At 35.7% G+C, this 13,513-nt stretch overlaps 1 protein-coding gene across 7 annotated transcripts in view; it reads right to left on the bottom strand.

The window, feature by feature from the left end:
* The window catches only part of rgs3 (regulator of G protein signaling 3), a 133,339-nt gene that overhangs the window by 41,533 nt on the left and 78,293 nt on the right, over positions 1-13,513 (bottom strand). The window contains exon 1 of one of the 7 annotated variants that reach the window (XM_023338420.1): positions 9,432-9,724. The exons of 5 other annotated variants lie outside the window; for them this stretch is intronic. In XM_023338420.1, the coding sequence (XP_023194188.1) occupies positions 9,432-9,446 (15 nt within the window). In that variant the 5' untranslated portion in view covers positions 9,447-9,724. Of the gene's footprint in view, positions 1-6,366; positions 6,522-9,431; positions 9,725-13,513 lie in introns of those variants that run through there. One more of the 7 variants, XM_023338421.1, reaches the window with a different exon arrangement.

The raw sequence follows: 13,513 nt of genomic DNA, 5'->3' as shown, positions 1-13,513 counted from the left end.
GTTTGGTCTTATTGCACCCATGTTTCAGTAAAACCTGGGTCTATCTTTTACTAAATCATATCACCCCTGTGGGAAAACTGTTTCCTGTCACATTTACAAATAATCATAGGGGATTTCAAACATTTTAAAAACACATTAAAAGGAAGTATTCCTCCACTAAGTGTCCATCTTGTTTTCCAATTCCCAAATCCCAAGCTTGCTGTAATCTATTAGTTATGAGACTATTTTCCAACTTTCTAAGCACTGATCTCTCACCTAAGAAATATCTGCATCAGGTTTGGTGTATATTGCAAGTTGATGATGTAACTCCACTGCAAGTGAAGCACTATTTTAACTCTGATTGTCCTCGGCTGAACTTAAATTTAGCTTCTTCTCCATCTAACTTTCCACTGCACAAGATTTATTAAATAGCATGCTGTAAATGAGCAACTCAAAGTCCCCTATTAAGAAAAGTAAGTATCCAAAATGGCTTACAATCTGGAAGGACCACATCATTTCATATTTTCTGTTCAATGCATTGCAAAGGCAAAATAAGACCCTGATTACAAACCCATTCAAGGTCACTTTCTGGCTTCCTCCTTGAAAAATATTACAATTAAGTCTATATCACATGGATTTAATTTTTCAACCAAAATATATCAAATTTAAAAACAAGGTTAAAATCAAACAAAGTTATTTTATAATGAGGGGAAATCTAATATAGAAAGCCACCAAAAATATTCTGTTAGAGGAAGGATTCAGATGATAAATGACTCAGCACAGCGTACCTGTTCGGATGAAACACATAGCCACTGAAGGCCCACAATGCAAAAGCAAAAAATATTCAAACAGATATCAGTCAGCACTTGGAAGCTACATCTCATGGAAAAGTGTTGTTAGGGACTCCTTCAGGGATGCAAAGCTGCTGTTTTCTTTCCTCAAGAGTGATAGCAAAACTTGTTTGTGAGCTTTATTTTCCACCAAATATAGTCACGCACACAAGTTGTTTATTTGCCTTAAGTGATATCACATGTTCCAATCTACAACACAGGTTGTTGCATAAACACGCAGTCTCAGATGCTCACAATCCATTTTGTGCATTCCTCCAATCACACGTTCAGCTTAACATGGAGCAGTTCTGTACACTGAATCTTGTAATATCTAACAAGATATTATTCTAGATGCGCGCTGCTATCTGCAAGACATTATGTTTCTCTGCCTTTAGGTCTGTGTCGTCCAAATATATATTAAAAATGTTGTCACATGTGCTACCCAGAACAATTCCCAATCTGAAGGTATAGGAGTCACAACCGCTTGCCGCTATTGCCAAAGGCCTTTTAAATCCTTTGAACAAATGGATGATCAATCTATATATAGCCTTATAATATGCACTGCAATGTGCCATACTCTTTTGTCGATGATTTCATCGAGTGGAGACGGCTGAGGTAGTGATGGTTATTTATTTACCATTGTGATCAGACCAAAAGAGAGGAAGAAAAAAAACATGAAAAAGGAGAACAAGGAGCAAGGAAGGAAGGGTGAGTGTGTAAAAGGTGTTGTAAATCATAAAAGGGAACATTGAATCATAAAAGCACTATATACTACTAATGCATGTAAAAGATTACTGACCTATTTAATCTTTTTTATTCTTTTTACAATCAGTAGTTGTAAATTGCCCCATTAATTTTTAACTTCGTGAAGCAGCAAAGTAAAAAACATTTTTGTCCGAACAGTGAAATTCTGAACACATATTTTAGGTGCATCTTGTTAAATGTTCAAAAAAAATTAATCTCTTGCATTTTACTCCATAGTTTCCAGCTTTGTTGTGTTGCAGTGAAACCAAATATTTAACAGAAATACTTTAGAGTGACTTCAGATTTGGAGATGTTGGTTAATTATTGGGAAGTGTACGCTCATAAATCTCGCATGTTCATGAAACCTAAAAAGCAGAACATTGGCTTATCTTTGTTTTTCTTAGACTAAATAGTGAAGTGGAAGTTTGGGGCTGGATTGATTGAAAATGAATCTACTTCATAAACCAAGTACAGATTTCCTTTTACTCACCTTTTTAACATTAGTATCCATTCACTGTTTATAAAGGAACTGACAAGTTATTCAATTAACTAATACACAGTTCAATTCAATATTCAGACAAACAGAAAGCTAAATTAAAAACTAGAGTAAGACAGCACCAAATTAAATTATTTAAAATATGATTTGATTTCATATGCAGTGTCCTTCTATGTCTCAGAAGATTTTACCTTAACATCTGTTCTTCTTGAGCTTCTGAACCTCGTTGTTGACATTGTAATGCTTAAGCTAGTATTTTATGTGTACAGGAAAAACCAGTTAATCTAAAAGCAAAAGAAAAAGTCAGATTACATTTTGCAGATGAATATAAGGACCCTCAATCTTATAGGCACATCCAATGGTGTAATGAAACAAAAATTCAAGTCTTCAGTCACTTAGGAAAAAAAAGTGGGAGGCTTGCAAAACTAAAACACCACCCCAAATGTGAAAGTATGGTGGGCGCAATGTGTTGTGTGTATATTTGCTGAAGGAGGAACTGCTGTGCTTCACATCATAGGCAATGTGATTTTGTGGAAAATTTGAAGCAACATCTTAAGACACAAGTTAAAGCATTTGCACACATGGGTCTACCAAATGGACAAAGAACCTAAAGATACAAACAAATTTGTTGCCAAGTGAGATTTGAACAATAAAGCCAGTTTATGTTTTGGAGAAGCCATCGCAGCATCTCAATCTTATAGAAATTTGGTCAGCTGCCTAAAAAGGCAATTAAGTCAGACTTAGTACCAACCAGTTCTGTATGGATGAATGAGACTAAATCTCAGCAAAATACTGTCACCCAAGTCATACAGTTAAAAAGAAATCCCACCAAATATTCAAATGTTGTAAAATGTACGTAATCCTATGAATTCAAAGAAACTAGTAAAAATTATCCAAATAAATCTTTCACAATGTTCTAAAACTGATTATTCTAACTGGCCTAAAATAGAAAACTTTTAGTCTGATAAAATATAAAGGTATTTTTTTTTTTTTTTTCTTTTCTTTTCTTCAGTAAATGCAAAATTTGGTTTCAACTCCATTCCTAACTGTTCATTTTTGGTGAATTTCTTTTTGCTGTTTTTGTTTGTATCTGAAGAAAACGTAGGCATTATTAAATAATAACTCTAAAACAAATTGACTTTGTCTTAAAGGCAGTTTTGCTATTTTTGTCTCAAGTTATTTATTTATTCACAGATAACATTTATACATGTCTGCAGACAAGAATACTGACAATATAATTAATATTTTCAAAGCGCTTGAATCCCTGTTTTGAATGCATCACACTTTTCTGTACAATAGAAAAATTGTGTTTTTAATTGTGATGGATGGTTCCTGAGCAGACAATGCAAGAGGCATAAAATAATTTTAAAAAAAATAACCATACCGCCACAAATAGTGTGTCTCTTGTATCATCATTACATATTTCATTTATTGTGGTTTATTAAAAATATGCAGATAAGGATAAATGTTCTATTTACCTACCTGGTTTTATTAGTTTCTGTTCTTCACTATTTAATGTTTCTATTGTTCTGCTTTTATTTGAGTTTAATAATAATATTCAAGTATCTATATAGTATAGTTCTGTTCATAAACCACAACGTGTGGCATACTACGCTATGTTGTTAGAAGTAAAATGGAATGGTGTGCAAAGCAGTGTGGAAAAACCCTTAAAACAAATGTCATGCTTTCACAGCTTTTAAAAACTAATTTTAACAACAATAACCTTAAGCAGCCGTGTTTCATATGAGGTCAGATGTTTCTCACATTGCTGCAATGAGCCTACAAGCTCATTTCCTTTAGGTCATTGTTTTATAGTAGGACTAAAATATGTCCAAGCTTCAGTTATTAGACAGAGTAACATACATTTACCTCAAAATAGTTCATTGTTAACTCAATGAATGCTAGGTGTCCTGCCCATATCCTTTTGCTTTAAATGAGCACACATCCCCCATTTCACTTTGTGTTTGATTGTTAATAGTGGTGCTAGGACTCACTGGTGATCAGTTAATCCAGTAAATTTGAGTAGCGCAATCTGACAGCAACTGTTGCTAAGACTCACAATAGGGGTTTTCTTCTTACATACACCTTAAAAAATAAAAATGTCCTAATAAAAAGTTTTAATGGCATACAAATATGTGTAAGATACGTATGCGTACGTAAACAATGCTCAGATATTGTCTTTATACTCTTACCGTCATAAGCAATAAGATCTATTGTGGGTTTCAAATTACTTTTTAAATGCTGAAACCATTCATAGCATAAGCATTGCTACCAACATACCATAAAAGGGCCACTGTTATGAGTCTCACATAAATGGTACTCAAATGTAGTTAGTAACACTTGGAAGTTTCTCAAAAGGAAGTACTTCAATTTTATTTCATTGTGCAATTCCAATCTTGCTTAATCTTACACTTTATTATGGTGACGCTCTGTCTGCACTGCTGAAGAATCACTTGCCTTCACATATTGAATACATGCTTTAGAGACATAAAAATACTTGTTGTTTAGCAAAATATGCCTCACATTTACTCAAAAACTGCATTTTAAGATATGCCAACATTAAGTGGCAAAATAATAATAAAAGAAAACTGTGGCAACAACTCTGCTTTCCCACAATGACATTTACCTGCAGCAAACTCTTTGAGTAATTCAAGGTTTGGTTAACTCTTGGGTCAGTCATAAATTATGATGTTGTACCAGGTACTTGGAACTTTAATTCAACTCAACATCTCTTATCCACACAACAAAGTTATAATGATCGTTAACACACTGATATTTCAAGCTAACTTTATTGAGTGGAATAGTGTAGCTCATTTCTAGTCTCTGTTCTGCAAATGTATGTGCTAAAGAACAGGGAGGGCTTCTAAGAAGAAGCAAAGCACTGTCCATAATAAGCAGGGAGGGCAGTAGAATGAGTCTAGTTTGCCAAGCCATTATTGGTGTAAGCTGCGAGTTCAAAGAGAAAATGTCATTGACGTAACTTGCCCCATGACGGTAAACAGCTGAAGACAGTATGACCACTGAGGAAGACGGGAAAAGGCCTTAACAGAAAAAGATATGAGAGCATAAATGAGTTTGAACAGTCACCTTTTTTCAAATGTGGTGGTAAGAAGCGTAACATAATAAATTTCAAAGCAAAGGCTACGATTTTGGTGATATAAAGGTAAATATCTGGAAAATAAATGATGCTCCTGGCGTGATGTTTTGCGTACTGTGGGTATGTGCATATATGTTCTATTGTTTCTCCTGTTCATTGTGAGTGTTTGTCTGAGTGACAAACAAGGCCTTGTTATGTGTGTGACTCTGTTTCCTGGGTTATAACAAACATCTCATTTGTTCAAGCTGAGACTGCAGAGCCAGCTGATAATTCCCAATCATGTTTGTCTGCATGTGTACGCAGCATCCTGGGATAGACAGATGTTTACTGGTGATTATGAATAACTGTAGGACTCTTGTGGTTACATCCAGCCATGATGTTCTAGATTTAACACCCTCCAACACAAAAAATTATCTTACTGATTATACTGCTGCATATTAACAGTCACATTACACATCTTGCATTTAATTCTCCTCAACTTGTTTTTTTTTATCCATTGTGAGAAGAGAATTACCCAACAATTCTCCTAATGAGGAGAAGCAAAAAGCAATTTTCTCAGTGTGCTTCCTGTTGTTTTTCCCCTGTGGTCCCCCACTTTGCTCCCTCCTCTTGTTTGTATCACTTTCAGCCTGACTCTAACATGGTTTAGAGTATGTCCTTTTAATGGCCGTCTTCTAAAATCTTCTTTTCACACTATGACTTCCCAGCTACATGACAAATTAACTTGTATTACTGGGACAAAGCCAACAAGTTGAACTGAAATTAAAGGACTAAACAGAGAACTGAGGGTGGAAAAACTCTTGTTCATGCACCGTGAGGTTGTGTCAAAAGGACAATCAAATTAAAGAGAGACAATAAAGCTACAGAACAGAAGAATTGGAGGAAAAAGGAGAGAAAATAAAGGTTAAAAGGTGGGTAAGAGAAGGTTGAATGAATACAAAGTGGACAATTCAGCAATATATACTCTTCATCTGGGATGGTCATAAGTTTGTGTCATGATAATTTGACGTTTATGACTTTTTGCTATCTTTTCTCTCATCTCATGGTCTTCTCTCCATAGTGAAACCCTGTACTTGTTTTCCAGCTTTACAACAATGTCAAGCTGTCAAAAATAATAGTATAAATTGCTGACTAATCATTTACATGAAATTGCTCCTCACAGAACATAAATGATGTCATGAGAACAGAGGAAAAATAAAGAAAGAGTACCGAAACCCTACCTGGCAAGACGAAGCAGTTCTAGGTTACAATCCACTAAAGACAGATAGAGGCTCTCCACACATCCCCATTAAAGTGGCCTACTTCTGCTGTCAAACTGGTGTGTGACTGTGTCTGTGGCTGACCAGCTGAGCTGGTGTGTGATTCTGTCAGTGTGGGCTAGGCCAACTGAACTGTGCAAATCTACAGAGTCTGAGAGAGACGGAGAGAGAGAGGAGAGAGAGAGAAAATGCCCAAGAGACAAAGTAGGTAGGCTCCCAAGCTGCACAAACAAGTGGGAAGGAAAGGAGAAGCTGTAGAGTGGGGAGGAGACAGAGATAATGAGAAGAGGCTAACGAATGGAGAAAGAGAGAAATATGACTGTCCACAGAACAGAGTGACTGCTCTGTGATGCCCTCTGTGATTGCACGTGTGTATCTGCAAATATTGTTCAGCATGTGTGTGCCCATATTGCGTCCATTTGTGTCTCTATACCACTCCCGCCCTCAGTTTTCTTTGCAAAGACATTAAGGCACTACAGTATGGTCCCACAGGATGCACAAAGAACACAATGGACACATAACTGCTGTAAACACACAAAAGCACATACAGGGAGAAAAACACATACATCAACTGAGTGCACATAATGCAGCTACTGTTAAAGTATCACCATGGATAAAGCTGGACTGATGTCATATTTTAAAGAGTTTGCATCTGGAGGGGAAACATTCAATTTCTGTGCAGCAGCTGTTGAGCTCGCAGCTCTAAAAGGCAGTTTATTATAAGGTTGGCTGCAAATGCAAACAACATGGTTGGCTACACATTCTTAAACTCTCTTTCTGTATAAATTGCTGGTACTTTAGAGCATTTTATAAATCTAAATATGGCTTTGTTGTGATTTGAGCAAAATGACATTGTAGAACAACCCCGACATACAGCAGCATCTGAAATCTGCATGTGATCAAAATCAAATGTCTAACTTGTATGGTGAAAACATGCTCAGTTTTACATATTTGATTTAGCATTTTTTTTCTCACAATACAAATGTCACTAAAGCATTAGTTGTTGCTGATAATCTTTTGTTTCTCAATAATCATATTTGTTTCCTAATATGAACTCTAAGGCTTTATAAATATAGATATGTTTGTGCTCTGTGAGTGCTCAGAGTAAAAGCCTGCCAAATTTCCAGAATTGGATGACATGAATGGAACTTCTGTAAATGAACAGTCTCAATATAGAAGAGGACTGGAAGGATTTTATGGAGGTTGGTTGAAATGTGTAATTTATGGCTGCACATTTGTTTCTGTCTGCAACAGTCTCATTATCATGCAGACTGAAGGATTTTTAGGTACTCAACTAAAGCAGACAGGCTTGTATGCAATGCCATAAAAATCTGACAGTTATAACCTCTTGTGATGATTCTTTATGCTGTTTTGATTATATTGAAAACTGGCCAACAACAGCAGGGATATACATTAAAGTTAGTATTAGTTTATTTCTTTTCTTAATTCCAAAAAATGCAGAATCATGCCAGAAAAGCTAAGACTTTTAGTGATTAATATGGTGGATTTGTTCTTCTTTCACATGTAAAATTATGTTTGTAACATTGGAAATGCATATTACACTGGATTTCAAAGTGGAGGTAGGGACCCCATGGGGGTCACAATTTAATAAGCATGGAGTCTTGAGGAAACCAAAGTCAATTAATAAACAAATACATTTTTACAAGTATATTAATGCTATCAATCTTCCAAGACATAAAAAAACAACACTCAAATATAAATGCAATATGCTAGTAGCTCTTTGTACGTCCTGAACTTATAACTGTTCACATACTGAACTGATAGTCAGGGTCCCAAAAATTTGAACTGCTTTTATGGGTTCTGCTAAACTATCATTGACTCTGCTTTCAGTTCTTGAGCTAAATATTTGTTTCTAAGCCAAAGTTATAAAAAGTTTAAAATTTAAAAAAAATAAAAAGTATATATTTAAGAAAATGGTGATAAGCAAAACATCTACAATGAAATGTCACTGATTTCCAGCTTCAAAAGTGATTTTCTACTTTATATTAGACATAATAAAAAATGTTGGTACAGCGTCTTCTACCTCAAAGCAACGTTAATCTTTTTGGGGTGGCACAGAGAGAATCTGCAGAATCTGTGAAATGGGATAAAGATAAGTGTAATGTCAAGTTGACATTCAGTCTCAAAGACCGTCATAAAAACTCAGATCTGGTCATCAATTTAAGATATATTTGATTCATTTAATTCCAGAGAGATTGTGCCCATTAATTACTGAAAAAGGCACTGAAACATTCATTTTTAACAAACTAATAAATTGATACCCCTTTCACATTGTTATCCTTAATATACTTTAAGAAATGTCTGTCTCATTTCCAATCATAAACTTTGTTTATGATAAAACAATAATTTTAAATGGCATTTTGAATCTAAATCTGGTAGGAGTATGAACAATTCTCAGCTTAACAGTGCATTCAGTATCAACAACAATAGTTTCAAAGGCAAATAAATTCAAAATAAGCCTGACAGAAATTGGTGATTCATTCTTCAAAAAACCTAACTTGAGCGGTCAACTCTAGCTCATGGCATTTATTCTTTTATTCATTCTCCAAACCCTGAAACTGTTATCTTAATAAACAATAACAGAGATTGACATGGAAGAGTAGAATACACACATACAGATTCATACACTCACACACTGCCCTGGTCAGACGCTGTCAATCACTGAGGAAATCAAAAAGCTTTAACATGGACTACAGTCCAATGACAAAGCAAGACAAAGGAACACAAGTACACATTTCTTTAAAATCACAACAGTGCACTTCATGCACTAATAGAAGATTAAAAGCCTTTCTGACTGTGGAACATCAAGAACTCGAATCAGTCAAAAACTGAACAACAGGAGAACAGAAACAGAAATCTCTACCAACTGGTTATCCCCGCTTTTACAATGAAAATGAAACAAGCCCAAATGAACCACATGCCTAAAATCTAATCACCACGTCAAAGCACCAAAAATCTCTGAATGAGCTCCGAGTGAGAATCCCAAAGAGGTTTGTATACGTTACCTTAGACACTGGCATCTGGACAGGCAGCGCTGTTGCTCGTCTGAATGAGTGTATAAAGTGTGTTGTTGCTGTGTGTCCGCGTGTGCGACGGCAGTGTTCATCCACAAACACTGTCAGCAGCCGCACAAGTAGATGCAGACTACTTATCCTGAGATTTTTTTTCTATATTTTTGTGTGTTCCTCAAAACAGTTCAGCGCTGCTTTTCTCCTCCTTGCTTCTTGTTTCTTGTCTGTGTTGTTGCTGCAGTCCCGGCTTCTGCCCCAGCTCAGTGATAACGTGCATGCCAACGTGTGTGCAAAAGACAGCAAGAAGGAAAAAGGTGGGCGGAAGGAGGGGGGCTAAAAGAGGGATTTGGGAAAAAAAAAAGAAAGACAGATGGAATCAGAGGGAGAGACGGAATTGTGAGCATGAAAAGGAGGAGTTGTGAAAATGTGATGTATTAAAAACCTTTAGAAGAGGGTGGGGTGGGGGGGTGGAGGGGGGCTGATGGAAAAAAGATCAAATACAACTAACTCTGCTGAGACCAAAGCAGCCTGTGTCCTTCATTCCCTCCCTCCCTCTTTCTCCCTTTCTATCGCTTCCCCCTTTCTTCCCCAACTCGCTATTTTTAGAACTTGCTCGGCCGTGAATCAAAGCCTCAATTTAAAACCTGTAAAGGAGCAGAATGGTTAGGGCCGTGTCTTTTGCTTCTAATGAGACACACACACACAAACTAACCTGCTTTCTTTCACTGACCGTGTGTCTGCTTTGCACCTAAAGGAAGTCATGCGAGCTATTCATCAGGCTTTACCTAATCATATCATGTGCTAATATAGAAAGAGCTGCCTAAACAGCTATTTCAAACCCCGTTGGCTATACTGATTGGATTGCTGTCCTGCTATTCCTATGAAGCCAAAGGTATGGAAGAACATACCCAGATGAGGCATAAAGTAATGAGTGACATTTAAAAGGTAAAAGATCAACTTAAGGGAAGCTAGACTTTATTGTTTCCCTTTTTCCCTGATTACTCTTTTTTTATTGGCTGGCAAATTGTTTACAATTCTAAATGTCACAGCTGTATAAATGCTTGTTTTAATCAAAAAGGGTCTTTGGATCAAAGTGAGCCTATTAATGTAGGAATTAAACTCTTATCCCAGTTCCATTACATGCTTGGTGGAGCAGGCATCATTTTTCACAGTGAGGAATGTGCATAATTGAACCTGAGAGGGATGGACTTCATGCTCTGCATTCCCTTCTTAGGACTAAGTCTGCACAGCTCTTATCTACAGCACCTTCTGTGGGGATGCATTTCCATTATGTAATCCAGTTATGAATAGTTAATAGGTAAGTTAAAATCAAGCTAAGCAACATTCCATCATGGGAAAATCATTAATTCCTTCAGAAAGTCAGGGAAATTAATTCAGCATGGCACATCGCAATGATTAACACTGTTCAGCCTCGTTTATGTTTGTTTTTGCATGAATGTGTCCGTGAACATCAGAGAGGAGAAGGTGCCGGGTGATAGAAAAAGAGACAAAATGTAGTGGTACTCACAGAGTGCAATGGAATGAAAGTGGAAGAAAGAATCTGTGCTTTTCCTGCATTCAGTGTCAAGTTGCAACTCGGATTTGGGATTGACGTCACCTCTAAGCTAAGCCTCTGGGAACTGCTAACTGTGAGGATAACTACTACTAGCAATACAAGACGATACCAGTTCATTTTTCTCTAATTAAAGGTTCCAACACTTAAGAAGCATATTCACAAGCATAGATAGTAATGCTTTATTCAATCACAAATTACTAGAGGTGCAAATTAAGTTGTGGGAGTTAATTAACCATTAATTCCCAGAACTTTAAATATGCTTTAAATTCAAAGCACCAATAATAGATACTAAAAAAATTGGGTGTTATTTTTTTTATTTTTCCAACTTAGACTATAGAAAAAGACTTGTAATGTTTCATTTATTAACATAAGAAAACATAAAGATCTAAAAGAAAAAGCAGCAACAATAAAACCAAGACAAGGAAAAAGAAAAAAAGGATTGCTCTGTTACTTTAAATTTTCAACCACAGAGAAAAAAGTAGAAGAAAGTAAAAATCAAACAAATATACAGTCAAATAACACCATCTGTGTGCAAAAGTAAACAAAAGATTCCTTTCAACCTATACCAGTCTCAGTCATGCTGGCCTTTGCTAGTCCTTTTCAGTAGTTTTCATGCCTTTTGTGTATTCCCAATCTTGGATATTGTACTCTGCCACAATAAATATGCTATTTTAGCAAACTAGCACATTTGTAAATTATGAATTGCCCGTAATCTATCAAATATTTCAGAAAAGTAACTCACATCTGCCATATTCAAATGAGTGAGTTCTAAATCTGGATGTCAAGACAACATGCCCCAAAAATAGCATGCAGTGTGAGTGATGTGTGTCTGAGCATGGATGTGTGAACGGAGGTGATGAGCAAAGGGAAGACAAATAGAATTCATCCATATCTAATTAGAGACACCGAAGGGGAAACTGCTTCAGCGCAGTGAACCAACAAGAGCAGAAGACACGTTAATTACACGATATGTGCAGCTTCAGATGTTTACCGTAGTTAAAATTACGTTTAGATGCTGTAAATTCAAGACTATGGGTGGCGATTGAGTAGAAGAAGAAAAACTTAAAGTTTTATATGCTTATGTGTCACTCCTCATATTTGATCTCTTCTTTAATCTCGTTTTTCGAACAACTTTAAATGGATGAAGAGAAATCAGAACTGTACCCTGACTAATATTTCTGTAACATTGCCCTGCAGACCTAATGTCAATTGGCGCTCTGTTGGAGCTTGATTGTAAATCCAGATGAAGCAGTAATATGTACAGCTGTGTAAGTTCAATCTCACAGCCGAATGATTTTAGTCAATGAGAGTCTGCAAATAATCTTTTTATAATTTCAATCATAATATTATTATGGTTGTTGATTTTGTTGGATCTAACCTGCCAACATTTAAAATCGTGTACACAACAATCACAGATGCATCGAAGGTAATGCAGAAAATCTAATATTTGAAAACAATTATTTTCATAAGGATTTTATAATAAGAAACAAACACCAAAATTAATTTAGTAAATTATAAATTAGATACAGCTGAAATGTGACAAATCTGAACAATCATTTTGTGACACATCATAGTGAATCACTCAATGGTTACGATGCTAAAAGGCAGCACAATGGAACTACATAAGAAAAGAAGACAAACACTCCTACTCATCTGAATGAGGTCAAAGGTTACCGCAGCAGCATGGTGCAGACTTTTTTGTTGATCCACAGAAAAATGGTTTTAGCTACTGAACCACAAAACACCACTGACAAAGTCTTTTGAGGTTGACCATCTCACTTCTTGAAACATACAAACGTATCAATAAGAGTAAAATTATGCTTTCAGCAGTAATTATAAACTTTATTTTCTTATAAGTCTTCTACAATCCCCATTTATTGCTTAATGAGTCATAATCCAGCTTTTGAACCCATTAATAACTATTAAGAATTTTGACAAAACAATATGTACATTACGGCTGTACTAAAATATACAACTTAGTCTAAGTTAGGACACCAAATGCTTGCTGAAAAAGATTTTGATAATTAAGAAAGAAAAGGTTTCTCACATAGCACCACTGCATAATGCCAGTGTATGCACGAATGTTATGGGAGTAAAAGAGAGAAGAACTACTTTTAAACTCTTCAACTTTATCTGAAGTGGATGAAGTTGTGTATTTTGACAAGGAATAATCCCAGACACTAATCACAGCTGCTTTTGGAATAGTTAAAATAGACTAACACCAAGCATATATAAATTTTGTTGAAACTTTATGGAAATTTTTAAACAAAACTGGGTCCCTAGCAAGAAATCTTCCAAATTAAAAGAAATCTTCCAAATCAACCAAAATTAATATGAAACATCAAAATGAAGATTGTATTCTCGCTGCAACTGGGAAAATAAACCGATGTAACTATCGTTACAGAAAAACACCATGTACTGAATTTTTAACCACAAATTTCTGCCACAGACAAAAATTGTTTGATGTTTATTCCATTGTATGCTTTTTACACACTAAAAT

This window comes from Xiphophorus maculatus, chromosome 8, assembly GCF_002775205.1.
Source record: "Xiphophorus maculatus strain JP 163 A chromosome 8, X_maculatus-5.0-male, whole genome shotgun sequence".
Taxonomy (NCBI): Eukaryota; Metazoa; Chordata; class Actinopteri; order Cyprinodontiformes; family Poeciliidae; genus Xiphophorus; species Xiphophorus maculatus.
The sequence above is the reverse complement of the archived record's forward strand: the minus strand, read 5'-3'. Positions and strand labels throughout refer to the sequence as shown.